The sequence below is a fragment of the Catharus ustulatus genome, chromosome 8, assembly GCF_009819885.2.
Source record: "Catharus ustulatus isolate bCatUst1 chromosome 8, bCatUst1.pri.v2, whole genome shotgun sequence".
NCBI lineage: Eukaryota > Metazoa > Chordata > Aves > Passeriformes > Turdidae > Catharus > Catharus ustulatus.
In genome coordinates, this window is record NC_046228.1 from 27,512,829 (window position 1) to 27,539,874 (window position 27,046).

Genomic DNA, 27,046 nt, shown 5'->3' on the forward strand with positions numbered 1-27,046 from the left:
AATTCACCAGGTTTAGGGTTTTGATATTTTATATTACTATTTTTCTATTACTAGAATAGCATCCAGAGGCACCCCAGCTGAGGTCAAGACCTTGCTGTACCAACTGAAGTAGGAGGCAAGCCTGCTCCCAAGTACTTGGAGTGCAGCTGACTGGTGTTTGGGTGCCTGCATAAATCGTGGGATTAATAGCTGCATATTTCTACAGGTTTTAGGCTAGGACGCCAAAGCACTTCTCAAACACAAATAAATTTAGCCTCCTTTCCTCTATGAAAGTCAGAGACTTGGTTCTGCAGTAACACTTTCCCCCTCTCTAATTCCCACACATGTACTTGTTACTGACATATATATGACTCTGGTCAATATAGGTGCTTAACTTTTTAAAGAGCCTGTGTAAGTCACTAAGTGCATATTGATTTGAAGCAAATGTAAATTAGAATTAATTTTGACTTGCTAACGTAGTCAAATAAGGAACATTTCTATTGATCTCTGTCCCAGAAGCCAATTATCTGGATTAAGTGTTTTTATTACGTGAAATGCAGAGTATAGTATATATCATTCTCCATTGATCAGTGTGAAATTGCATATTTAAGACAAGGACTGTAAGTAAGAGTAGTTAACAGGTGATTTATTTTTTAAAAGCATATCTTCTTTTATTTACCCCCTGCTCTCCCCTGTTCGAATGCTGCGCTTGTAACTACTGCTGAATAGGAGGTTGTTGATGCATGTGGATCAACAGGGATTCTTGTTCATATCATTTCCATTTTAGCTTCCTTCCCTTTCACTCTGCTTCATCTCTACTGTGTGTTCCCTCTCTCTTCTGCCTCCCCAGCCCCCTTATCTATATTTCCTACTCCTTAGCGTTGAGCAGTTCTTGCCATACTGTGCTCTGCATGAAAAAGAAATGCTTTCTACATTGAATAAATACATTGCAGCGATCGCTCCTGCAAGGGAGCACTGCTCAGCATCCAGGAGCATTTTCTAGCGCACGTACAGGTGATGGTTATAAGAAGTGTGCTGAATACACATGGCAGGGATGCTGTAACCAGTGCCAGGGGTCCGGGCGCTGCCGGCCCCTTCGCGGCCCCTCTGCCGGGGCTCAGCAGGCGGCGGGGCCCCGCTGCTTCCCCGCCGAGCCCCCGGGCTCGCCGCTGCCATCTCGGGAGCAGGATGCGGCCACGGCGCGCTGGTACCAGGCTTGCGCTTGCAAGACGGCGACCTCCAGGAATCGCTCTTCCTCCCGTTATCCAAAGACTGACATTATCTGTATGTATCACTATAGCGGTCCGTGTCTCAGCCCCGCAGCAACTTAATAATCTTGGTAACATCCTGCTCTCAACTCATTTTCTTGGCAGTAGTTTTAATTGCGTTTCGGGCTCCTGAATGAATTTGTTTTCTCTGGATCCTCGGTATATTGAGACGCTTGTCACGTTTGGGTGCCTGCAATCACTGATGCGTTTGTTTTAGGGGATGAATTAGTCTTCTGAGCCTGAGCATGTCCAATTTATGAATTAGATTTCATTGAAAGCTAGAACAAAACAAAACAAGAGAAGGTTCTGCTGTACCACTTTTCTTCCTCACCACCTCGTCTCCAGTGGGGGGATAAAAGCCTCGCATTTCCATTTCGCTCCTCAAACACGGATCATGTCCCGGGCTCGAGCGTGTGGAAGGAGGAAGGGGCATTCCCTCCACCTCCCTCTTCGGCTCGGAGCCCCCGCGCCGCCCTCCGTCGCTGAAGTTGGAGGAGCGGCAGCGGGCGCAGCCCCGCGCCCTTACCTGCGGGGGCGTCCCGCGGTGCCCCCGCGGAACAGCCTGAGCCCGGAACCGGGACCTGCCCACCTGCCTCGCATCCCTGCGCTTGGAGCGTCCGTCCCCTATCCCTTTCCTCGGGGACACATACATTGTATATCTATCTATTTATCTATATATATGTGTACAGTTCTGGCTGTATCTAAGCGTGTTCGGCGGCGGCCAGCTGCCCTGCTGTGGGCCCGGCTGGGCGCTCCCCGCAGCGCTGCGCGCTCGCCCCGGCGCGGCCCGAGCGCCCCGCTGCCCGCCCGCCGCGCCGTGCCCCGGCGGCACCGAGCGCCGAGGCTCCGCAGTCACGTGGCGCGGGGGGCGGGCGGCGGCGGCGGGGGGGCCGCTCCGCAGTTCGCGGTCTGCCGGCGCCCCGGCACACACCGAGCGCTGGAGGCTCCGCCGCGCCGCCTGCCAACCCGGGATCTACCTCCGTGATTTTCTAACCCTTTTTTTTTTTTTTTTTCCCCCTTTTTTTTTTTTTTTTTTTTTTTTTTTTCCTCCCCGCCCGTTTTCCTCAGTCTTGGAAAATTCTTGGGGCGGTGGGGAATTTTGGGATTTTTTTTTCTGAGAGGGGGTGTCTGGGCATCTCCCCCCCGCACCCACTGCCTTGCTCCACCTGCCCTTGCGCCTTTTTTCTTCTTTCCCCCTGTCTCTCCACCAAACCCGGGCTGATGTGCTGTGCGAGAGGCTGGAAATGGAAGTGTTGATGCTCTGGCTTTTTCCCTGGATATTTCAGTGCGTTTCGGTGCGGGCGGACTCCATCATCCACATCGGTAAGAGATGGATGGGGGGGGGCGGTTGGAGAGGGACGTGGTAGATAAATAAATATATAAAGGAAGCGTCTCGTTTAGCTGCGATAGTGTCACGGGCAGCGGTGGAACCCAACTCCGCGGAGAGACGGAGGGATGGGAGGACGGATGGGAGGAAGGCAGCTGTATTCCGCCCGCGACTGTAAAGTTAGGGGCGAAATGCCGCTGTGCGCCGGGCCGAGAACGGGCAGGGGACCCGCCGGGGCCGTCGCTGCGGTCTCCCATGTGGCCGGGGAGTCTGTGCTTGGACCTGTTTGCGTGGAAAGGCTTTCTTCCCCCCCACCTCCCGCCTCCTCGCCACTGAAAACAAACAACCGCCCCCATCACCCGAGCAGGAGAGAGGCATAATCTGAACGTGCTCACAGGGAAAACTTTTGGGGAGATAATCCCTGGTTTCCATCCCCTTGGTGTCAGCCAAGGCGGATTGCGGGGGGCGGAGGGGCGAACTTGGCTGGGAAAGGGTTAGAAAGGCGATCTTTGCAGCGGCTGTGTGAGTGTGTGTGTGTGTCAGTCTATGCGCGCAACTGAATAAGATCTCATTAAAACCCCTGGGCAGCAAGAAGGGCTGGATCAGTGATAGAAAGAGAGGGATGAATAAGAGGCAAAGGAAAGGCTGATGTGAACTTTTATGGCTTCTGGGAGCAAGGCACGGTGATGTCCGCGGGAAGCCTGGCAAGCAAAAGCGAGGCTCTGCATTCACCTTTTGGCTGGTGTTGAAAGGTACCAGCAGGAACGAAATTGAAGATGTTTAGGGGCGGAGAGAAGGGAGAGAATCACTTGTGGAGGAGGATAGAGGAGGAAACGGGACTATGTCCGGGAAATGAAAAGCCGTAATTTCCACCAGGCTTTCGGGGAGGATGGGAGATCAGAAAAAGGAGGGGGCCCGGATAGGAGCCATCCTGGCGAGTGGACGCTCCACGGAGACGGGAAGCAAGTCCCGTGTCGGCCCGATGAAGGGAAGGGGAGAAGGGGATTAGCCCTGTAACAAGTTTCCCGGCACGGACGGCTCCGGGGCCGGTGGGGAAGGCGGCTCCGGTCGTCGCCGCTCGCCTCCGGAGCCTGGGGGCGCAGCCAAGGCAGACAGCATTGCGGAGCCATTAAGGAGATGGGGTCAGCCCTGACCGCAGCGGGGGACTCCGGTCCAGGGGCAGTCCCCAGGGCAGGGCAGACCCCCGCGGCACCGGGGTCAGCCCCGCGGGGGGAAAGGGAGGCGGCGGGGCCGCCTTGGGGACGACCGGGGTAGAAGAGTGGGTGAAGGAGCCTCCGCGGGTCTCGCTCTTGGCCCCGCTTCTCTTTTGCTTGGACCATGTCACCTCGGCTTCTCCCCGCACGAACTTCAGCCCGAGTGCTGTTCGCTAACTAAGTGCTGGCAGAAAGAGCGGTCTGCTGCTGCTGTATGCAGAGCTGTGATGCACACGGGCAGTGCACAGAGGCTCAAGCCACAGGCATGAACGGTGTGAATCAGCAGGACGTCTCCAGACCGGGAAATGTTTTTTTTTGCTTGTTTTGTTGCCAGCTCTAAAGATCTCCCAGCGCCGCGCAGAGCAGGGCAGTAAGCCTGGCGTGGGCACACACGCTCCGTGGAGAGAGATTTTATGTAACACACATCGCCAGATGTTTTCACGTTAACTGCATAAACAGGACACTGAAATTAAAGCTTCCAGGTTACTGGACACAAATCCCGGCTTCACGTTCGTGTGTGCTTGTAAGCCTCAGTAAAACTGCGTCCCGAAAGGCAGCATCCCAGGGAGAGGCGAGCAGCGAGCAAAAAGTTAGTGGAGTTTCTAAGCCTGCTCCCTTTGCCGTCACTGGCGAAGGCAAGTCCGTCACGCCGTGGCTCTGGGTCAGGGCTCTGTGCCGGAGGAGCAGAAGTGGCCGGGAGGAATGCTGCGCTTCCCCGTGCTTGGGACCAGGCTGCCCACGTGTGTGTCCCGGTCCCACGGGCGCCTGGTGCCCCCGGCGTTCCCCACCCGGTGTCGTGCGAGCCGGCTTGAGCCCGGCACGGCCCAGAGCAGAGTAGGGGTCCGGGCTGAGCCCTCCTCACCCTCTGCCGCCTTCCTCCCCTCAGGTGCCATTTTCGAAGGCAATGCTGCCAAGGACGACGAGGTGTTCAAGCAGGCGGTGTCGGATCTGAACCTCAATGACGACATTCTCCAGAGCGAGAAAATCACATACTCCATCAAGCTCATAGAGGCCAACAACCCCTTCCATGCGGTGCAGGAAGGTGAGCGCCTCGGGCGGCCCCCGCGGCGCGGGGATGGTGGGTACGTGGACGGGACGGGGCTGATGGCATCGTCCCATCGGGTGACAGCCCGGACCTGTCCTGGCGCTCGGCTGGAAACTTAGCTTCGGTCGGGGGTTGGCGCTGTCTTACCAGGAAAGGGGAGGGACGGCGCGGTGCGGCGGCGGCAGCGGCGCCGTGCCCAGCCCAGCTCAGCCCAGCCTAGCCCAGCTGTGCCCGGCCGTGCACTCAAGGGCAGCCCGGGCCGCGCTGCGGAGGGACGGCCGGACAGGGCAGGGCAGGGCAGCACAGGGCATGGGGGGCTCCGCAGCGTTCCTGGCTCCGCCGCTGCGGAGGGCAGGCCGGGCCGCGGTCGCACCGCTGCCCCCGTGCCAGCCGCAGGGCCACGCGTGGACGCGGCGGGACAGGGCATGGCAAGGGTCCCGCCCGCAGGGAGGGAGGGGATGCGGCACCCAGGGGCTGGGCAGGGGGTTCGGCTCCGGCGGGAGCGGCCCCCAGGCTGCGGGCACAAGCCGGCCCCTCTCCCCGAGCATCCAGGGAGGCAGGGCCGGGGCGGCAGCGTGAGGGTGCAGCTCCCTCGGGGGGCCGGGCAGGGGCTGAGGGAGCCGGCTGAAAGTCTTCCCAGAGTTTGCAAGATCTGAAAAGTAGCTACGTTGGTAAATCATTCCAATTAGATTCCTTTTTGCAAAAGGGAAACGTTTAAATTAATCAGCTTGCCTTTACAAATAAGACTTTAAAAAGATACTATTTGTGATTTAATGAAGTGAAGGTTAATTATGGCCTAGGTTATTTAAGAAGCTGTGTTTTTCAGTAGTAATTATTCTAGAAACAGAGAGCTATTTATATATCCAGACTAGAATATTTAAAAAAAATGATTCATCACCAGCCTTACCCTTAGTTTTACAGAGCACAGCAAATCTTTCCTGGTATGAAAATTTGCATTAATCCATATGTATTTATGTCTAAGTTGTGTACATGCAAATTATGGCTACAAAATTATACCAAATGTTAATTTTCATGAACTCTGAACAATTTCTTGTGCTCTCTTTTCCTCAGAGTATGTACTAGTTAATATTATCAGGAGAAACAGCAATATATATCTTTTCAAGGGCCTCATCCCATTGACAGTAAGATTCCTTCAGCTGCTCTGAAAACTTAGCAAGGTGATATGAAAAAAAAACTTTATGAAAATGGGAAGAAGGGGACTTGAAAACAAAATACCACCCACATATTCATACACCAGAGGAAAACAAAAATCTCTAAATAATGGTGGGTTGATTTATTGGCAAAGAATGACTGAACAATTGGATCTTCTTCCATTTACAAAAACTCACTGTCCTATATTGGAGCTTATTCATATTCATGGAAGTGACAGTAGTTGGCTGGCTGAACAATGGCTTTCAACAATGTCTCTTCTCAGAAGTAAAACTGTATGAAACTGTTTTGAATGCCCAGCGATCTGAGCTGGCAGTCTGGTGGATGGGGTCCCTTCTCAGTTTTGTTAAAAGCAGGAAAGTATGACCTAGTGGAGGATTCTTCTTGGTCTAGTAATACTTTTTTAAAATTGAGTTATTTGCTAACCTCGAAGATTGGGGTTGCATTTATAAAGACTACTGTGAAAGTAAATTCTCTCTGTTGAAATTCTATGCTGCATCCACAGAGAAGATCCTGGTCAGATTTTCAACCACTATGCTACAGGAGCTTTGTGCTATCTGAATATATGTATATAAAGATGTTTTCTACTGTCCCTTCCAAGATGCTCTTTCACCACCCATTGCAGTTCAAATTGCTCTTTGATGAACTGATACGGTACTGGAGAATTAAGGAAGTGGTTGATGATTCTTCATAATTCCAAAAAATACTCGTTCTCTATCAGTGCTTCATTAATGCACATTAATGTGCAGGTGACTGCAGGATGATTCTTTCTGCAAGTAAAAGCTTGCCACAATGGGAGGCTAAGAAAAGAGTACCTGACTTTGCTCAGTTTCCTGGCTTGCTTTGTTGCTTCAGGTCAGGTTGTTTTTTTAATTGAAGATTTAATATCCTGCCTTTGAAACTGTCATCCATGCAGCAGAATAATCCGTGGGATGTAAAAGCTGCTGGTCTGTTCTTAACTGAGCAGTGTCTCATTGCCCAGTGTTACTTGGTTTTGTCATATCTCACTGTATGGATGTCCTGGTCATTTTGGTAAAATACTGCATGTAGTAGTCAGAACAACCTGGAGCAAATCCGCTGCCCAGACTGTTCACAGAATCTTGCTGCTGCTACATAAAATGCCCTGACATCCACATTATTCTTCTCAGCATCTTTCCAAGCAGTGCCATGGAAATCAATGTTGCAAGCCTTAGCTTCACAGGAATGGAACTTCTTTTACAAGTTAAAACCAATTTGGGATAAAAATAGACCATTGTGGTATCACCACCAGAACAGTTCAAGCAGGCAAACCAATCATAAATACTGTTTTTATTTGAAGTGTCTTCTGCACAGTCTTGTAAGATGACATTGTAAATGATCCTTAAGTCCCTTTGAAAGAGAACTTCAGAGGGACCTTTATTTCAATGATACTGTGCCGGTAGAATTACAGAAAGTTGTTGTTCCACATAACAATGTCTGTTACACAACAATGAAACTTTAATTACTGATCGAGATAATTCTAGCATGTGTTTGTCCTGGCATTTACTGTGCAGTTAGACAACATCTGCATGGGTAAGAGGCACAGAGGAGTAGTATCAGCAGGGTTTTCTTGGAGGAGCAATGCATTCACAGAACTAAAGGCGAAACAGAAGATACCTTGCTTTTCATACACAGTAGTTTTCAGTGCTGGGATGTGCTAAGAAGTATTGCTAGATTTTGAGGGAAAATAAAATAAACTCTAGGAACTTTTCTATAGTAAGATAAGGGAACTATAGTGATAGTGTCTGATAACTGAAATGGATAAATAAAATTCAGAGATACTTTTTCTTCAAAGACTTGGTGGACACTCACTGTTTCCTTCTTTGTCTTTCATTTCAATGTATATTGCATAAAAAAGATCTGTTGTGCTGACAAGTAACAAGATTGTTTTGGTCCCATCAAACTCATTCTATATCAAAGTGTGGCAAATTGGGTGCAAGGGAACTCCAGTGGCAAGGGATGAAACAGTAAAGAATGAACAGACCCTGGTGTATGCATAGAATAGGCTTGTTTTGTCTGCCCTTGCAAGCAGTCCATGCATTTTGTGGAATATTGCTTTTATGTATGTGGCAATTACTTGAGGGAAAAATTGTTTTCTCACTGACTGTTATGGGAGGAAATATACATGGGGAATCATTGTTCTTTTCATATGATTTAGAGAAATAAGCTCAAACCACAAATGTGAAGTTGAACTAGGTTCTCGCTTCCAAAACAGCTGTGTGCTCAGTTTCAGTTAAGTGATTACAATGTGAGCTTGTTTGTGTATGGTGTGTGTTTGAACTAGTACTGTAGTAACCTTTTTGTGATTCAAGGATTCAAATAAGCTCAAACCTATGAGAAACTTTTAAGCTTTCAGTTAAAATTGAGATTTCTGAGCCTGTCATTGATGTTCAGAAGTGACTGTGTGCACAATGTATGGGTGGCAAACAGGTTTGTGGATGGGCTTGAAAGTGTGATGGCATGTTTAAACTAAAAAAACCCAAACAAAACTGACCTGTAAGTTTTTAAAATGTTGCTTTCAAAGGGGGCATAGTTAGCTGTAGGTCAAAACTGGGACACGAGAAAGCACTTACTGTTTGTAAACCCCTTAGGAGAAGGGATCCAAAGGAGCTTGTTACTCAGAAACTGCAAAACTTTAAACCCCCTTTTCTTAGTGGATGGTGTTTACATGTCTGTGGAGCTTTCCTGGAGCTGAAACTTGCTGTTCTCTCTGCATAGCAATTTCAAATGAATTGTTTCTAATTTAGGAGGCCTTGTATGTGTGCTTGTTGATGTTAAAATGCTGTCAGTTCTGGAAACCAGAACAAATTTGGAAAATCGGAATGTGATTTGAGAGCAAGAATGGTGTTCCATAAATGGGTTTGTTGTCAGTCCCATACACACTGCTGTGGTTGCAGAGCAGCTCAGAGCTGCTGAGTCTTTGGGTATCTGTGCTATATACCATTGAGTGAATGTGATCTGTTATCATAGTCTGTAGCACTTGGTAATGATATATACTTGACATAAAATAGAATAGACAGAATAGACTATTTCAGTTGGAAGTGACCTACAACAATATCTAGTCCAGCTGCCTGAATAATTCAGGGCTGACCAAAAGTTCAAGCATGTTGTTAAGATCAATGTCCAAATGCCTCAACCACTGACAATCTTGTGGCATCAAGCACCTCTCTAGAAAGGCTCTTCCGGTGTCTGACCACCCTTGCAGTAAGGAAATGCTTCCTCTTGTCCAGTGTAAACCTCCTGTGGCACAGCTTTGAACCATTCCCACACATCATGTCACTGGATCTCAGGGAGAATAGATCAGCACATGGCTCTTGTTCTGTCTTGTCTCAGCGCATGTATTTAATGTGATAATCACAGTTGCTTTCTGCAGTTTTATTTATTGAGAAGGTGTAAGCTGATCAAACAAGGTGAAATACAGACCTGGGGAACCAGACTCAGCAGGTCCCTTGCTATTTGCATTTATTCATTAAATATTGCTTGTACAAATTACTAGGGTTTTGTATTTTGGGGTTTGTTGTTTGTTTGTTTCTTTGTTAAAAAATACCCCAAGAAACAAGACTATTAATTTGACTGCACTGGCTTGGGGAACTGGGTGCATAGGTAGAACCTATAGGCTATACCTAGATTTTTAAAGTAAAACATAAAAAAAAATTTCTTATCTGCCAGAATTGCAAAGGATTGGTTTATATCGATCTACTGTCAGTTTTTCTCCAGTGTTTTCTCTTGAGTCTTTCACTGTCTGGTAACTCTACCTTTACGTGCTCTTCTTCCATTCTTGAACACAGATTTCACACTGTTTTCATTGGGGTGCAAGGTCTTGTTTGGAAGTTTAGACAGGTGGACTCTTAACTCTCTGGAAAGCACATACTGTTAAATACTTTTTTTCCTAAGTTTCATATCAACTTTCAACAGTTTTTAAAAGCCAACCAGCAAGTGTAGGTAGGAGTTCCTACCTGTGGTCAGAGAGGCCTTGCTGTGCAACTACACTTTTTTTTTTACTGGTTCTCTGCATTTAATAGCTGTTGCTCAGTAGGGTGAATGAGTTTAACAGTTTTACCTCCTTGGGCCCTCTGAGATCAGACCACAACTTGTTAAGGACTGCCACAGTGAAGACGTCTGTGACACTGTCATCTCATTGCTTAGGCTTTTATGCTCTACAGTTGTGTGTCTTGGTGTATTATAAAAAAGAGTGTTTGCAGAGCTAAAGCAAACAGCAAATTAGAATGCCCATCTCCTCATATTCTTGTGTTCTTGTTGTGTTCAAAGCAGGGACGTGCTGTAGGATGGAAAGGAGTCGATGAGGGAGTCCCTTTAGTTCTGAGAATGAAGGCAGGCTACAGATTATGGGCCAATATCTATATCCCCTTCTGTTTTGTTGGTTCATCTCTCTTTGCTGTTTGTCACTTGGTAGCCAACTGCTGTTCTGGTCATGGTTTAGCTGCAGGTGCAGAACATTTGGTACTTCTGGGAGGCAGTCCCACTCCAGCTCATGCCTCGTAGAGGTGTTTTTACAGGCTGTACTGGGGTCAGTTCCACCCCAGCCACGTGCTCTGCCTTTGCATAGGCTCCCATCAGTTCAGGCTGGGCCTGGGCTGCCCAAAGCTTGGTGTGACACAGTGTCACACACCGGGTGCTGCAGGCACTCAGGGGAACAAGGATGTGGCACAGCTTAGCATCCCAAGGGAGCAAGAGGCTTTCTGTGGAAATGTCAGCAGTGTGGATGGCACTCCATCGGAGCACATGGTCCTGCCCCAGCTTGGTGGAGTCTGGGGGTGGAGAGGAGGCCAAGAGAGGCATCTCAGTCCCTGCTTGCTGTAGGATGGCAGTGTATGCCTTATTTCCATGCTTTGCAGTTAAAAGTCTTACTTAGTTCAAAAGGTTTATTGTTTTTTTTTTCGCTTCTTCCATCTGCATAGCAGGTTAAGTACATTTCTTCTTTCTTCTGATTGCAGACTTGCTACTACTTTTATTTTCATCTTAGGTGTGGGTGACCCATCTATTTTAAGGGTCTCATACAGAAAATTAGCTGCAGGTTAGGCTACAGTTCTTTTTCAGCATGTAATGGTCTTTCCCACTGATCCTGCTGCTGATCCTGCTCATTTACCAAGGAACTGCAGTTTGTTTTCTTATTCTGGGATTTTGTTATGGAAAATATGCTACATCATTAACTGGTATGCTAGAAATTATCCCAAAAAATCAGAAATAATCAGCGTTCATAGAAATGTCAGGGAACGTGTTTCAGCTTTAAAGATTTTCTTTGTGTTTCTCTTATTTATTATTTTTTAGAGAAAATTATTTTCTAAGCGCTTTGTTTGTCTGTGGCAGCTGTTCTCAGTCATTAATGTGGGGGAGGATCTGTAAAAGTGAAATGAGTACACAAAACCTCCTCAGCCTGATCTAGCTAAAAGAATGGCTCAAGAACAGGATCCTGAACTGTGAAATACAATCTGGATATATGCATATACATGCATACCCATGTATCCTGTACAAATAATTTAATAGCTAGACTTACTGTAATATGTCCAGGAGGGAATATGCCTTGAGCCTTTCTGTGTTCAGAATCTTCCAGCTACAGATGATTAGGGGATTGACTATCTAAGTATTACATTTTAAATTACATCTTTATACTTGCTGAATGAGATGAATTTAATATTTTGATGTGATTTATCATGCTGAGGTTGATCCATACAGTGAAAGTAGTTAAGCTGCACGTTCTTTGAACAGAGGGGATGTCATCATGTTTATTGAAATGGTTTGTGGCTTGCCACAGTTGCTTACTGGAAGGAAAACAAAACAAAGCCTCAAAGCCAAGTTATACAGCTGTAATAGTGCCTGGCTGTAAGACTACAGCACACTAAGACTGTAGCTGGAACAGTTACTTCAGATTTAACTTTTTGTTGTTTCAGAGCAGTCAAAGTCTTTTTTTAGGCAACAATCAAAATGTTTCTCATACTTTTATTCATAATAAATTTCCTCTGAGGGGAATTCCTGCTGTGTCTTCATTTGTCTCTGTCATCTTGTGCTTGGAGGTGTTTTTTCAACTCACCCCTCAGAAAAAAAATAATTACTTAGGTTATTGGAATCATGCTGCTGTGTGAGTCTTGTAATTGTAGGAAATGTAACTTCTTTTTTTTAAACCTGCAAATGTCTGTGTTTTTCTGAAAGTTCCCTGCTAGAATGAAATTGATCCACAGAGCTCTTTTTTTTTTTCCTTGGCAAGAGATTTTTCTATAATTTTCATTTATTGGAGTTGATGGTTTTGAAAAGTGGTTTACTTGTTCAATTTCACATTTTTGCACTTCTTTTATTTTGATGTAACAGTACTCGCAGTGATTTTTCTTACACACAGAAGTGCTCTGGGTCCCTTCCAGTTAGAAACCTGTTGCAAGTGGTCAGGTTTGAGACTGAGGAATGACACGTTTTGTGCACAGGGCACATGCGAGTCCTGCAGACTTCCTTACACAGAACTGTGTTGGCTCTGAGGTCAAAATCCTTGGTGTCATCCTGAGAATCCTTTCCATTTCACTCTTCATTGAAGAAAGGGAGCAGCTGATGCTGATACTTAGTGAAGCTCTTTTCATATTAGGAATCTTGTCAAGAAAATGGAAGTGAGATTGTTAAGTAGTATACGACATTTTGAGTTACTCATTTTATATCATATGTAAATCTGTAATAATTTCAAAGGCAGATAATAATGATATGCTAATATGCCAGATTTTCTTTCGTTTACATAACTTTAAGGCAATAAATATCTGAAATGAGACCTATGTTGAAAGGCTGTCTTTTATGTTTTTCCTAATAGCTTGCATTTAATTATAATTTGGAGACTTGATTGCTGTGTTTGAAAAAGGGTTCAGTGTGGGTTTGGAGTACGTTTTGTAACCTTAGAGGGTTTTGTGTTATCAGGAAGAGGCTGTCTGCTCTAGCACAGCTTTTGTGAAGTTCCTTCATTCTGACCATGTTGTGCCTGTCCATTTTCTCCCTTCTGCCTGTTACATATTCAGTTATGCAGTAAGAATACTGGAAAGCACTAACAGCTAGTCCTTAAAGGTAGAAAGAACCAAGAGGCATTAATTTCAAGTGTTGTTTGGCTGCATTAAAACACACAGCAGGGTTTCTGCTGCTTGACCTTACTGAGAACTATTCCCTTAGCAACCTTTCATCGAGAGAGTAAAAGGACAGTAAGAAAACAATTTCTCCCCCATACAGTCAACAGAATCATATATAAGAAATTAATTTCTCTCATATAAACACATGAATCTCAAACCAAAAACTCCCAGTGGGGCCAGGAACTCATTAAGTATCCTATTCCTCAGTCTAGTAATTTAATCCTCTGCTTTTTAATTTACTTATCTGAGTCTTAGAGATTTTCACTAGTAACATTGCTGATGGAATGCTTTCAATGTCCTCAAAATCTCATTGACAATCTGGTTTGTTCTTATTTAGAAATTGAATGAAAGGATTTTCCATAGAACTGAATGTTTGTAAAGTTAATGAGAGTTGCCTTTGTCAGTGGGTAAATTACCCTACTTTATACCATTACATGATATTTAGGAAACACCAATTATTTGCTGCTTGATAATACTTTCAATAGAGAAACTGTGTAATGATCTAGAGTATTTCCACAACTCTTTGTCTTCTTAACCTCTCTGCTCCTAAATAAAGGTGAAACTTGGGATGGTAGAAGGAGGAGTTGGCTTGCAGGAGACAGGACCTCTTGGTGGCTTTGTGCATTTGCAAATCCTTTATTTTAAAACAGTTTATTTAAACTTAATTTTACATTGATTTAAAAAATGCTTCAGAACTCCAAAATAAACTCTAGTGTAAATTGAGCATTGTTTTGTGTGAAATATTAGCTGCATTTTAATTGAAAATTAAATGGTGATTTAATTGTCTGATGATTTGCCCATTTTCTATCCTACTTGAAAATATTTTTTGAATGAGAAAAGTTATCTGAGAAGTTTAGAGAAAAGGAACTTAGGATGTGATGTCTGCAAGGGTCAAACCAGAGAGAGCTAGGATGTTGAAGTGCACAAAAAATAAGAGGGAACAACTCAATTATCTGCTTTAAGTTTTTTTTGTTGGGTTTTTGTTTGTTTGTTTGTTTTTCTGAAACTTTTTTCCTTTCAGCTTGCTTTTCTCCTGAAGTTCTTCAGTTACTGTGGAAGTAACAGTGTTTTTGATATAGGTAGGACTTAGTGACCCAAACAGAAATAGAAAATGCTTGTTCCTCCTCTGGTCTGAGAGAAGTGTTTGCACAGAATGGGTCTGGTTTTTAAAGAGGCTGGAGAAGGACAGGGGTATCACAATTTAGACCAGTAATCATTTTGCAAATAATCAGCCTGTGCAAGGCATTTCACTGTCGAAGAGGAGAAAAGGAATTTTTTGCTCACAGGATAAGATGGGGAAAGATACGGTGTAGCAGAGGTTGAGGTTAACAAACCTCAGCTTGTAAAAAGCCACTTGCCCAGGACAGCTTGATGTGAGTGTGCCCTATCTGGGTTAAAGCATTGTGTAGTCCACATAGAAAGTAATCTCATGTTTCAGCACTACCTAGCTCCTAGGGTGTTTTTTTTTTTTTTTGTTGATTTTTTTTCCTCTCTTTAGAAAACCCTCTTTTTAAAGGCTTAATGCTTTGTTATGTGTTGAGGGCAGTTTACATTTTCGTGACCATGGTGTGTCCTCTTTGCTTTTACACTTCTATTTTGAAATATAGTGAAATGTCTGATAAAAGTGAGAGTCATAGTTATCTGGGCAATATAATTAGTGATACCTGATTCTTTTTGAATCAAATATGCAAACCTAGTTCTCAAAAGGCATTTTACTCTATTTGAGTAGACTTTTTTTCAGTGACCCAATATTTTTCTCAGGAACCGTTCCTCTCTGTTATCCATTTGGTTTGCTCTTAGTGTCTTGCTGCCAGCTCAGGGACTGCAGAGTTATAGCTGGTATCTTTATGCGTGGGGTTCTAAACTAAAACTCCAGTTTCTCAAAAGCATCTAGCTGAGGAGACTTTCCTGTCTGTGGTTGCACTTTCCAGAGCCACCTCATCACTTCTAGCCATGCCCCATTTTGTATGAACAGCATAATTCTACTTTCTGGTGAGGTTTGTAAGTGTAAATTTTCTCTTTAAATTCTGACAATATCTGTCTTCTCTTGTTTGGCAGCATGGTGTTCCCCCCATACTTCCCTGTTCCCTGCCACTGCTCAATGCAATAGATTTTATGAACACGCTCTTCATGATTTACTGGATTATTTTATTTCCATTGCATTTTAATCATCATGATGACATTTGTTGGCAGCAGTACACAGATGCTTTGTCAGAGTATGTTCTAGGTTTGTAAATGCTTACTATGTCTGCATGACAAAACTAAGGTTTTGTCTTTTTCATTTATATTACGAGAAGTGGAATTGCATTATGGAAATGAAAAGTGTCTCTGGAAGACTTACTGCCTTTCAGTGACCAACAGGTGAAACCTTTACGTTTCATGTAGCTTCCTCTGTGTTACCTGCTGCAGTGAGCCTTGCATCACTGAATTAAGTCTCTCATCCTGCTCTTACTGATATGAAGGGTAACATTCCTCTCTTTAAAAAAATATTTTCAATTTTAACCTTGAAAGTTAACTATCACTGCCATTATAAGGAAATGGAGAACATACAGGGACAAGAAGCCAGAGATGCTACTTCAGGGCATCTCTATAGCTCTGAAGAATGGCAAAATACCAAAAATGTAAAAAGGAAATTACAGTAGTGTTCAGTGGTATTTACTATAGGACATTCTGGCAATGCTAGTAGCTAAATGTATTCAGACTAAAATGGTAGTTTGGTCAAAAAACAGTTCCTAAAACTTCTGTGAACTTGAGGCAGATTATGCACTGCCATAATTTCAGGGTGAATATGTTTTCTTCCTTGTGTTAATTATGTTCAAAGAGGTGTTGCACTTTGGGAAACTCAACATGAAGAAAAGTACTTGGTGAGTATGCAAGAAATAGCTTGTTGATCAAAAATGGGAGTTCATGTCCTGCATTCATGGTGGCACTGGGGCTCTAAACTGGATTTTGGTAATGCTGATAAGTGGTCTTTGTTGTTATTGGCCTGCAGGGATACTCTTTGTAGTCTGGAGTTTCGTCTCTTGCCTTGAGAAGTTGTGGGTGGTTGCATTGAGTCAGTAAAAGTGGCATATCTAAAGGGTTCTGTAAGAGGAAGGCTTGGAGCAGGATGTGTGTCATGTTTTGTTTCTGAAATATTTTTTCTCAGAAGAACAAATGAAGAAGCTGTGAGGGGGTAATTAATAGGGAAGCAAATTCTCTCAGATCTCTTGTGTTTATAAAAAGAGAAACTGTGCATTCTTTTGGGCTTTTGGGGGACAAAAGCTTACAAGTCTGTAACTTGTGACAGACTTACAATGTAGAAAGTTGGGTTTCTTTCTGTTTTTTTTTTTTTCTTTTTTTTTTCCTCCTCCAGAAATAGCATTGTTAGATTGCCCAGGGGTGTAGTTTACCTCTGTACAAAACCTGTGCATGGAGTGTAAGTTAACTGTAAAATTCATACACTGTGAAATGCAGCGCAGGAGCCCAGAGAACCACTGAACAAGGCCCTGGAGAAAAATATGTATCTTACATACTCACAACACTTTACCTGGCAAAATTCAACATACTCAGTCATGAGAGGATCAAGGGATAGGCAGAAAAAGGTGTGGGCTTGGATTGCTCAGTTCACTTTCTGGGACAATTAGGGGAACTAATAATGTAAATTGCTCTGTCTGAGGTTGAAGAAGAAATAGAATGAGTTTCTCTGAGTGCAGAACAACACAGCAACAGTTAGAAAGGCTCTGCTGGCTCCAGTGCCCCTGAGAAGTGTCTTAAGGCAGATTGAAGTCTTTAATTTGTTTGCCATTTAAATCTGTCCCCAACTACTTTGTTTGGGTGAACCAGACTTAGAAAATACAAATAAATATATAGATTTAGAAAGTTCTGTTATTCTCCATCTCTGTCATATCTCCATCTCATCAGGGCTACTTTGAATGTAAAACTTGCAAATATCTTGTCAGATTATCACATTCACTGGGAACTAGTCATATATCCTAGGGCCTTTGGCAAATGCACTCTGAGAATTTTAAGAGGTATTTTCAAGATTTAGCATGTTACTACAATGTTAATAAATAACTTGAGAACTGAAGAAAAACTCATGATAGTGTTGATAAGATGGAAACTATCTGAGGAAACCAGGCTAAAACTCAAACAGACATGCGTTAGAGAAAATGGAAATGGCTCCTCAAAAAAACCCAGTATATATGTAAGCTTGGCAATTAAAGAAATGTTTCTGGTGATGTAACATATATTTAAAAATGAGATTTTTTTAAAGCTTTTGGTCTGAAAGTTTTCTAGCAGGTATTGCAAAAAAAATTTCTTTATGAAACCGTGGAGAGAGACAAATGAAGATACAGTTCAATCTTGATGTCATAAATTCTAATTTTACAAAGTTCTGTGTGTGAGTTTCTTCATGCAAGGTTGTTGATATGAAGTGTGCCTGTGAACTTTCCAAAAGATTAGTAATTACCTTTGTATCCATATTAGCAAATAATGGTTCATGTGGGAAAAGTGTGGTCATCAATGTAGTTGGAAGTTCCCACTGCTTTAGAAAACTGTGCCTACAATGCAGTCATCTTAAATAATACTGAGATTTAAGTTAATGGTGGGAAATATTTGCTGACAGGGCTGGCCTCAAGGCATTCTTTTTCCTTCCTAAATGCTGATAAAATTTCTTGAAATGTTCTAAAGTGTATTGATGGTTGTCTCAAGATGGATATATTGGCTTAAAAAGGGATGCCATTCTCCCCATAATTATATTCTGTTTTTGATGAGATTTTACAGGAAACTAATTCTATCTCTTTTCTATAGAAAGTATTTATATAGAAAGTAAACTTGTTGAGACTATTAGTTATTTTGATACAGGGAAAGGTCAGTTGATTTTCTGATGCTGATCCTGGATTGAGTTTTAAATTGTGGAATTTTAATGTGGTTGCTGGTGAATGAAAATGGTCAGGTGAGGAGAAATGGGAGCCCCAATATATTTTCCAAGCTCTGATCTGTGCAACACAGTTAGGAAGACAGAACTTTGTGACCTCTGTGTGTGTCCTTGGGATTGGAGTTCCTCTTCCCGGTGCTCACGAGGCATTATCAGACAGTTCATGCCTGCTCCTGACACAAGAGGGGCCCAAAACCAGGGATCTTCCTCTTGAAACATAGCTGAAGGTGCTTGGTAGTCTTCAGCTTCATTCCTTATTTTCTTTCCCTGCCTTCTCACTGCTGGCATCCTTTGATCATGGAGGTACCAGAGGAAGTGATGAGATATTTGGTAAATTAGCCTGGTGCACCTCTTCCTTAATTCTGTTATCACTCTGCAGCACTTGCTTAAGTCAGAGGTGGGTTAACAAGATGTGGACTTGTGAAGAAATTTTTCTCCTTGGTGAGATAAGTGGGGAACTGCTACTTACTTAATTTTCACTCTCTCTGCTCTGTTGGTTGTGATCCATTTCTCAGGGTTTTTCGAACTATTTGGCATCGAACGTTTCTTGATATTGTTGGAGGTCAGCACAACAGCCCGAATTTCATTTGCTCTGCTCTTGAGTTGTGTTGTGGTTCTGGCTTTTGGCCTCTTACTCTGTATTTTGGCCTGGCTGTAGGCCTGTTGTTTTTGAGCTTTTTTCATTTCTGTACCTCTGGAAAAGTTTCTGAGTGTATATATAATTTAAATCTACTGAAACTTGGTGATGGTGTTGGTTTTTAGTTTTTTTTTTTTTAAATTGCCTGGATTGGTCTGTGACCCACAGGTTGAAACCAGTTGTAGAAGATTTAGGAAATAGTCCTTGATGTTCACAGGACCCATGTGTTACTGACTCATTTATTTTATTTTCCCGTGATTGCAGAGAATTGCAATCAATGATCCCAATGATCTTTCCAGCTTTGTCCCCCTGGCGTGGAACATAAGTACAGAATTGTAGGATTTAAGTTAGAAAAGACCTTTATTGAGTCCAGCCATAAAATGACAGTCTGCTCATTGTCATTAACTTCATGCTTATGTTTATTTTCCTTAAAATGATCCGTTACATATTTTTTGTAGTACTGAGGGTTTCTCTTATCATTAGCTGACTACAAAGACTAGAAAAATTGACTAGCGGTCTTGAACAATAAGCCTTTATCTAGGAACTGACAAGCAGAGGAACAACCCCCTCGAGATTGCCAGTCTTGTTTTCTGTAGGGAAATGCAATGTGAAGGAGGAGAACCCTCTGTCTTTGAAGGTATAAGCCTGAGAAATATAAAATGAAGATCAGAATTCAGGATGTCTGACAACTGTAAGCTCAGATATTGGCCTGTTTGCCAAGCATGGCTGTTTCAGTGTCATAATGCAGACTAGAATTCTCTAATAGCTGCACTTCAGCGCTTGTAAACTAGTGAGTGATTATTTCATCTTCTGTTTATATCATTCATCAAAGTAGTCTGGGCTGACAAGGCCTGGAAAACTCTCAAGGGTTTGCTGCTGTTAATGCAGTGCGCTTCAATGGGACCTTTCTTGTACAACAGTGTTGCTGAGCACTTCTAATACCACAGTCTGTATTGTCACTGACTCACTGAATCATAGGAGCTGCATGTTCCTCCCCATCTGCCTCATTTGAACTGATTGCAGCAAATTCCCTCTGCATCTTGCATGTGAACATTTGAAGTTGATTATATTTGTTGCCATTGATAGCAAACAGTAGTTGTTTGATGCTTTTGTAAAAACTCAGACCATTTGCTTAAAATAGAAAATAGAATTAGTTCTGTGAGTATTTCGATATACTTAACTGTTTTCAAAAGTGTAAATAAATCACTGTATTTGATATCATTTTACTGCTCTAATTTATTGTTTTTTAGGTGCTTCTTCAGCTTTCTTCAGTTTACAGAAGTGTGGTCTGAGAACCACAACTTGCTTTCTTTTTGTTGACAGAGATTTGGAAGCATAATTTTATAACTATCAATAATGAACTTTCACCTGGCATGATAGAGCTTAGGTTTTAGACCACACATAACCTCAAGGGGACTCTTTGTTTATAAATAGTGCAAATCACTGTTATTAAAAGCAGGCTCGGGATCTGTGCACAAAAGGCTTTCCAGGCCCGTGTGTTACACCTGACCTGTGACCAAGACAGTGTGAGTACAGTGAGCATGAACCACAACCAGTCCTAGGGTTACTTCTACCCCGTCTGTAGCAGAGCTTGACTCAGTCATGGGAATCTCCTTTGGAATGCATTTCTTCTTTCTCTTCAGGTTAACTTACCTCTTCAACCTATGAGCACTGTGGGGCTTGCCAACCTCATGGCCCCTGCCCCATAGGAGGGATGGGATTTGGGAAAGGCAGCTGTTGCTGGGGGTAGGATAGGAGCACTCCTCATATTTTCCATTTTCTCCCAAATGACATCAGGAATAATAGGATCTGCTCACTTGAGTTCACCACTGGGACTTCACCTGGGGTTTGTCCCTTTGTATTTATTTCCTGTGGCAGAAGCAGATGGCATCGACCATAATTCTTATGGCATCAGAATTAAATTTGCTTAAACTTTGGCTGTGTGGGAATTGCATCTACAGTTCTCAGAGGTGCAAGTAATGGGAAAATAATTGGAAAGACAAAGCTGCACCATGAATGAAGTTGAAACAATGCTAAGTGTTCCCAAAGTTACACCTCTTTAACTCAGACGCAAGTGATCATCTCACAGGTGTGCCCTGCTGCGCTGGCTGAAGACAGCCAGGGCTCTGTCACTGGACTAACTGCTTCCATGAGGCTCAGCAAGCTTGACTGATTTGTAAAGACTTGAAGTGGTTCATTCTAACAGAAAGAGCTGCAGTCTATGTGCTGTTCAATATAGGCACAAAATAAAGAAGACAGTGGGGGAAGTTACTTGTTGAAAATTGCTCAGTCACCTCAGCAAGAAATTGGCAATAAATCCGCTTGACTGTCTTCATTAAACCCCAAAACATCTGTTACAACATTTTTTATGGTAACTGAAGTAGGTATTAAGTCTGACTGTAAAAGTTACAGATAACATAGTTTTAAAAATTTATTGCCTGTTTTACTAGTCATTGACAAATAATTTCTAAAAGGAGGCTTTAAAGGGTCAGATCTGTAGACTGCAGGGATTTGGGGTTGAGAGTATCTAGGTCTTTCAAGGAGAGTCTGTTTGAAGATTTGGTATCAGATATTTTCTAAGCTCATAGGCAACTATTGCTAAGAAATGAGGGAGAGCTTGCCAAGTATGGAAAATGGGAGAAGGAAAACAGAAAATTACCTATGGGGGTTTCCCAGGCCCTAATGTCAGCCATGCAGATGAAGCTTGATATCCCATCTTAAAACTATATTTAAGCTGTAATAAGAGAAAGGCTCTACCTTCCCCAAATTGCCACACTGCATTTAATAATTTACTGTAGCTTCAGGAAGCAAGTATGTCAGAAGATATGGCAGAGCTGCAGCTGCTGTTACTGGATAGCGCAAGTCATACAGGAGAGTTCTGAGCCTACTTTTTTAATACACAAAAACTGTTTCATATAGTACAGAACATATTCCATAGTGGATCAGAGATCCATCATTAGTTTTTGAGCTTTTTCATTGGCAAAATGTAACAAAAGTTCTTTGAAAAGGTATCTAAGCAACTTTGCTCCTTTATCATACTTCCGAGACAAATGTGAAACAGAAAATGCAAACAAAATTAACCCCCCTAACTGTTTATAAAAAATGCATTCAATGAGGTTTGTGAAAGAGTCGCTGGAAAACTTTTTTATTTCATCTTTGGTATTTTGAAAACTGAATAGAGTGCAGCTTTTCTGATACAGATTTCTTGTACATTCTGAGGTGGGAATAATTTTTTAATAGTTTTTGCTGAGAGTAATGTTTTCTTGTACCTCTGCTTATTCTCCTAAGCAAAATCCAAGGAAGCCCTTGCTGTCAGTACTGATTCTTCTTGTGGTAAGGAATATTTTTTGTCTGAGAACTAGGAGGCTAATCAGTACACACAGAGCCACTGCCTTTTCTTACCTTCTGTAATTTCTTTTGTTTCATATGATGAGAATATTTTGGAGAAAATCCCTAAATTTCCAGGCAGCTGTTAATTCTTTTAGTGTAATTGGATATTTAATAACAAAGCCTTACTGTAATTAGAAGAGTTAGAAGGAAATGGAATGACTTTGATATGAGAGCTTGGGTGGGTTTGCTGTCCCTGTTGTTGATGCTTGCTGATGCCAGGGCTCATTGAGGCACACCTAGAGCTGTCCTAGTGCTGCTGATCCAGCTTCTGTGCAGGCATCCTGGCAGGGAGAAGGGAAGGGAGGCAGCAGAAGAGTGGTGTGGCTGGATCTGCTGCTCATGCAGCTGGCCAGGGGCTGCTGAGGCGTGCACAGCCATGGGTGATATCTGGGCCAGTCACAGAGGGAACCTCACAACCTCACAAACTGTCCTTGGGACTCCTTGGTCGAATGAGGGAGCAGGTTATGTTGGATTGCTCGTGACTGATCATCTGGTCTCTCTGTCAAAACTTGTTACTGAAGTCTGTGTATGTGGGCAAAATTCCCTTTTAACCTCAGTGAGAAAGCTACAAATGGAGGCAAGAGAGTCCCAAAATCTGGAATTTGAACCAGTTGGCCTGTATTTTTCTCACTTTTCACCTACCTATCTATCTATCTATCTATCTATCTATCTATCTATCTATCTATCTATCTATCTATCTATCTATCTAACTATCTAACTATCTAACTATATCTATCATCTATATATCTGTATCTGTATATCTATCTAAAATAACTGCTCACCATCTTCCTTTAAGATAAGTCTTGTTTTATGCCCAACCCAGTCATTATAGGAGTGAAATCCTTGCAGTTAGGCTGATTGCAGCTCCCCCAGGACCTTGATCAGTAGTTTCTTGAGCACTCAGGTATCCCCCTTGCAGGCCCAGCCTCTGCCAACTGTTTTTTTTGAAGGTGACCCAGCCCTCAGCTGCTGAGGCACAGGGTCCCTGCAGCTCTTGCTGCACTTAACCGTGTGTTTGCATTTGCACTGGAACTCTTCAGTCAGGTACCTACGTGACCATCTAGGCGTCCTCATTTCCCAGAGAACCCTCCACTTAATGTCCCCTTTCACCCTACACAAGCTTTAACACTATTTGAATGCCAGCAAGAAGTTCTGTGATGCCTAAAAATGTGTGTTTGCTAACTTGCTACAAACTTTCTGCAAAGCTCTTGATGATTTGGTGCAACAGGAAGAAGGCATATTTCCATTGAAAGTATTTTGTTCTTTCCATTTGTTCTGCCAAATGCTTCAGAAATAGCTCTGGTTGTTGGGTTTACCTCTGCAAGCCTGAGTTTTTTGATACTGAACAATTTCTGTTCAGAAATTACTAATTAGCTGGAGGCTCAGGATAAAACAAGGAGGTGTCAAATATGGTATGAATCTCTAGGGAGGTTGCTGTGTACCTGCCCTGTGTGTTTGATTAGGGAACACTTCTAAAGCATAGGAAAGAGAGAAGCTTTCATTCTTGCTTCTAATGGGAGGCCTCAGAGATTGAGCTGTTAACTGCTCTAGAGACAGCACTGTGGATTTCCCTTTTGAAAGTGTCTTGAGAGATAATTTTCTTTCCCCAGATCCCTGGTGACATGAAGGGCTCAAAAGCATGTGTCTGACTTACAGCCCCTCAAAGTCTTCTTATCCAGAGGAAATCTTCCCTGGAGTCTCCATAAAGATACTTGAAAAGAAAAGGAGACTACTGCTTGCACAGGGCCATAAGATCTCATAAAAAGGAAAAGCTTTGTACAGTAGAGGATTTTTCTTTTTTTCATATACCCTCTAATGACTGAAATCAGTAAAAAAATCCCCCAACTATAGCCTATCACAGCAATAGAGAGGACTTGGGTTAGATAAAGTTTTTAGCTTTATATAAACCTTCTTTGTGTTTTATATAATAGCTATGTGTCACTGTGAAGGACTCTAAAATGGCTTTCATCAGGAGGGATTTACATGAACACTGAAAGACAAGGTGATACCAGTACTGACTTGTTTCACATGTAGTCTTTGTCATTTTAGCAATGTCAAAATTTCTTATAGCTTAACTCTTTCAAAAATGCAGATAGGTACATGTAAATGGTTCTTCAGGATGTTTCTAATTTTTGGATTTGTAACGTGAAGTTTAAAAGTCTCAGTCTTTATCTGAAAAAAATTTAGTCACTTTCCAGTAAATCTGTATTTTCTTAAACAGAAATATTTTAGCCATTCTAGGCAATTTTATTGCCTATCACTGTATAGATTCTGATACAACTGCTCTGTAATAATACAATCTTTCTGCTCTACCTACTTGTAACAAGTATTGTGAGATTTAATTAACAAGTCCCAGTTAGAATATTCAGCACACTCTTGAGCGTTTTATTCTAAGAGATCTTGCCTTGAAGTGCTTTTCTTTTCCCCATATGCATTAGGATAGAAGGTCAGGAAACAGAGTTGCAGTGTGTGACACCAGGGATGTGTGTTCAGATGGTGGGGTAAGGGTTGGCTGCCGCATCTCTTGTGAGTCTCTGAAGTTGCTGTTTTTATTGCCTTTTGATGGTTTTGCACCAAAAGTTTTCTGAGCATAGCTATCCCTTCTCTACTGGTGTCAAGACTTTGAAGCTGAAAGAGAAGTTAATAGCATGATTTGTGAGAAAACTGGCAAGGTCCTGTCAAAACTGCAACCACCTGGTTGCACAGTGGTACCTATTTTGAGAATATTTTCAACTTTGTTTGCAGTTTTCTGCAGAGCAACTACTAATACTTAATTAGTCAGTTAATCACACACAAAAAAGGATCATTTTTATTTAAAATAACTCTTGGCTTTCCTAGTAATCATCCTTGGTCTTACCATTGTTTTTTTACTGTGTTTTCTTCAGTCCCCAGGGATCAGCTACAGACCTTTCTTTGGTAAACTTACAAAATGACCTAGGTGGCAGGCTGTTCATGGAAGGAGTTGATATGATACTGATAAAAGGCTGTTATTTTGTATGTCTTGAGAGTGGCAGTATCCTATAATTTGATGAAAATTAAACTCCTTGGTCAAGTCCATCAAGCCTTTCAGTTCTTTGCTATGACCTTTCCCAGTCCTTGCTCTTGTCCCTTTGGTTTACATTTGTCTTCAGAGAACTATGCCAAAGTAATGTTTGGCTTTGGTAACTGTCTGTAATTTTCTAAAGGAAAATAAATGACTGCACCATTTCTGTTTACCTTTTACACTGATCTTCATTTGCTACATATCTTTGATAGCTGCCAGAATGCATTTCCAGCTTCCTCGAAGGCTGAGTTTATCTCCTTTCAGATCTCATTATGTTCTGCAGCTTTATTGCCCTAGGAAGCAAGTATATGTATTTCTTCATCATGTTATTGTTTTTCACTCCTTTACAAACACAATCTCTTCTATTTTTGTCCATTTCTGAACGTGTGGGTAACAGCAGTTTTCCAGAACACTTGCTTTGTGTCTGTAAATCGTTGCACCACAAAAAAAAATTTCCTTTTTTGCTGTATTGACGTCTCTTTGGCCCCTCTTAATCTTGCCATCAGGCATTCTTGCATCATGAAGTGCTTTCTTTAGGCTCATCTCTTTCCCTCCCTTCCACTCCAGACTTTACTGATGTTTGTTCTCATCTATCCCTTTCTCTTTTTCTTGTCTACCTTTACTTTTGGACCTCCAATGTCTTCTATTTCTCCTACCAGAACAGCCTACAGTTATCAGATGTTTGTGATGTAGGATGTCTGTTGCCTTGGTACTTTCAGAAAGCTTATGTGGAAAGGAAAAGGACACAAACCCTCACGTTGCTTATTAATGAGGGGAGTCAATGTGCATGGGATTCTCGCATCAGAAAAAAATCCTTGTGTGCCTCCCTCAGAAGAAAACTGAAGACTTCACCAGGAGGAAGACACATCCCCCATACCTTTGTGTTTTCTTTGTATCCACATTCCTCTCAGACTGGATGCACATAAATGTGCTTATTGGCAAGTGAAAGCAGGAGCCATATAAGCTGTCTTGGACCACCCAGCTCTCAAAATCACCACATGTGCATCTTTATTGCAGCAGTCATGCTTTCAGATTTTATATACCTGCTATCCACATTTTCTCCATCTAGGCTGTATTTCCTATTTAAAGTGAAAGTACTGATGCATCTCATCTTTAAGATATTTTTTTTCCCCATCTGTGCATTAGCACAGCTGTAACTCTAAAGAATACACTTCAAATGAGTGCTGAATTCTTACATTGTTTGCAGCAACAAGCACTACAGTCATAAAAACACTTCCATCATGGGCTCTAGCTTGGCTCTTGCCTCCCAGCGGGCATCCTTTTCATTTCCACTGTTCCTCTTTAAACAACATATCTTATCTGTGGACACAATGGAGAGAGAAGCTCTTCAGAAATGTATGCAATAATAATCATCCTGTCTGCGGGCTATTCAGAGTGGTGAGTATTTTGGGATCTGTCCTTCTGTAGCAATGTAGTGGCATTTCAAACGAACTTTATTTTAGAGAAGTAACGAAAGGCAGTGCCTAGGCAGCAAGGGAAGTGTTTTGTCTTAACTTCGCTCTGTGAATTTCATAGATAAACATGAAATGCTCAATTTTTCTCCTGCATCAAGGTGACAGGACTCTACAATGTTGAATCAGAAAGAACGATGAATGTTAGTTTTTACCTTGGGTCTACAGTGGTGAGTATCAAATGAGCAGTGTGTCAGTCTCCAGTTCAGTCAAGAACATGGCACTTGGGCAGGGTAGAGAAAGATGCACTTTTGGGTCTTCCTGATGTGAGGTTCCCTCTCTTAAGAGGGTGGGAGTTTAATGCACATTTTCAGTACATTCACCAGTAAGTGAAAGGAATTTCTGTTGTAGGGAAAGGAAGACAACTTTAGTTTGCTTTTTGTTTGCTACCTTTCTCTGTGATTATATTGTTAAGTTTCCTTAGGTGGGAAGCCAAAGTAAGCACAAATGTTC

General features: G+C 42.7%; 1 protein-coding gene across 2 annotated transcripts in view; it reads left to right on the forward strand.

Annotated features, from left to right (window-relative positions):
• Positions 1 to 2,145: 2,145 nt before the first annotated feature.
• GRID1 (glutamate ionotropic receptor delta type subunit 1) overlaps positions 2,146 to 27,046 on the forward strand; it is a 488,806-nt gene continuing 463,905 nt past the window's right edge. Inside the window, exons 1-2 of one of the 2 annotated variants that reach the window (XM_033065524.2) lie at positions 2,146 to 2,570; positions 4,675 to 4,830. In XM_033065524.2, the coding sequence (XP_032921415.1) occupies positions 2,492 to 2,570; positions 4,675 to 4,830 (235 nt within the window). In that variant the 5' untranslated portion in view covers positions 2,146 to 2,491. The remainder of the gene's footprint in view (positions 2,571 to 4,674; positions 4,831 to 27,046) is intronic. The other variant, XM_033065523.1, reaches the window with a different exon arrangement.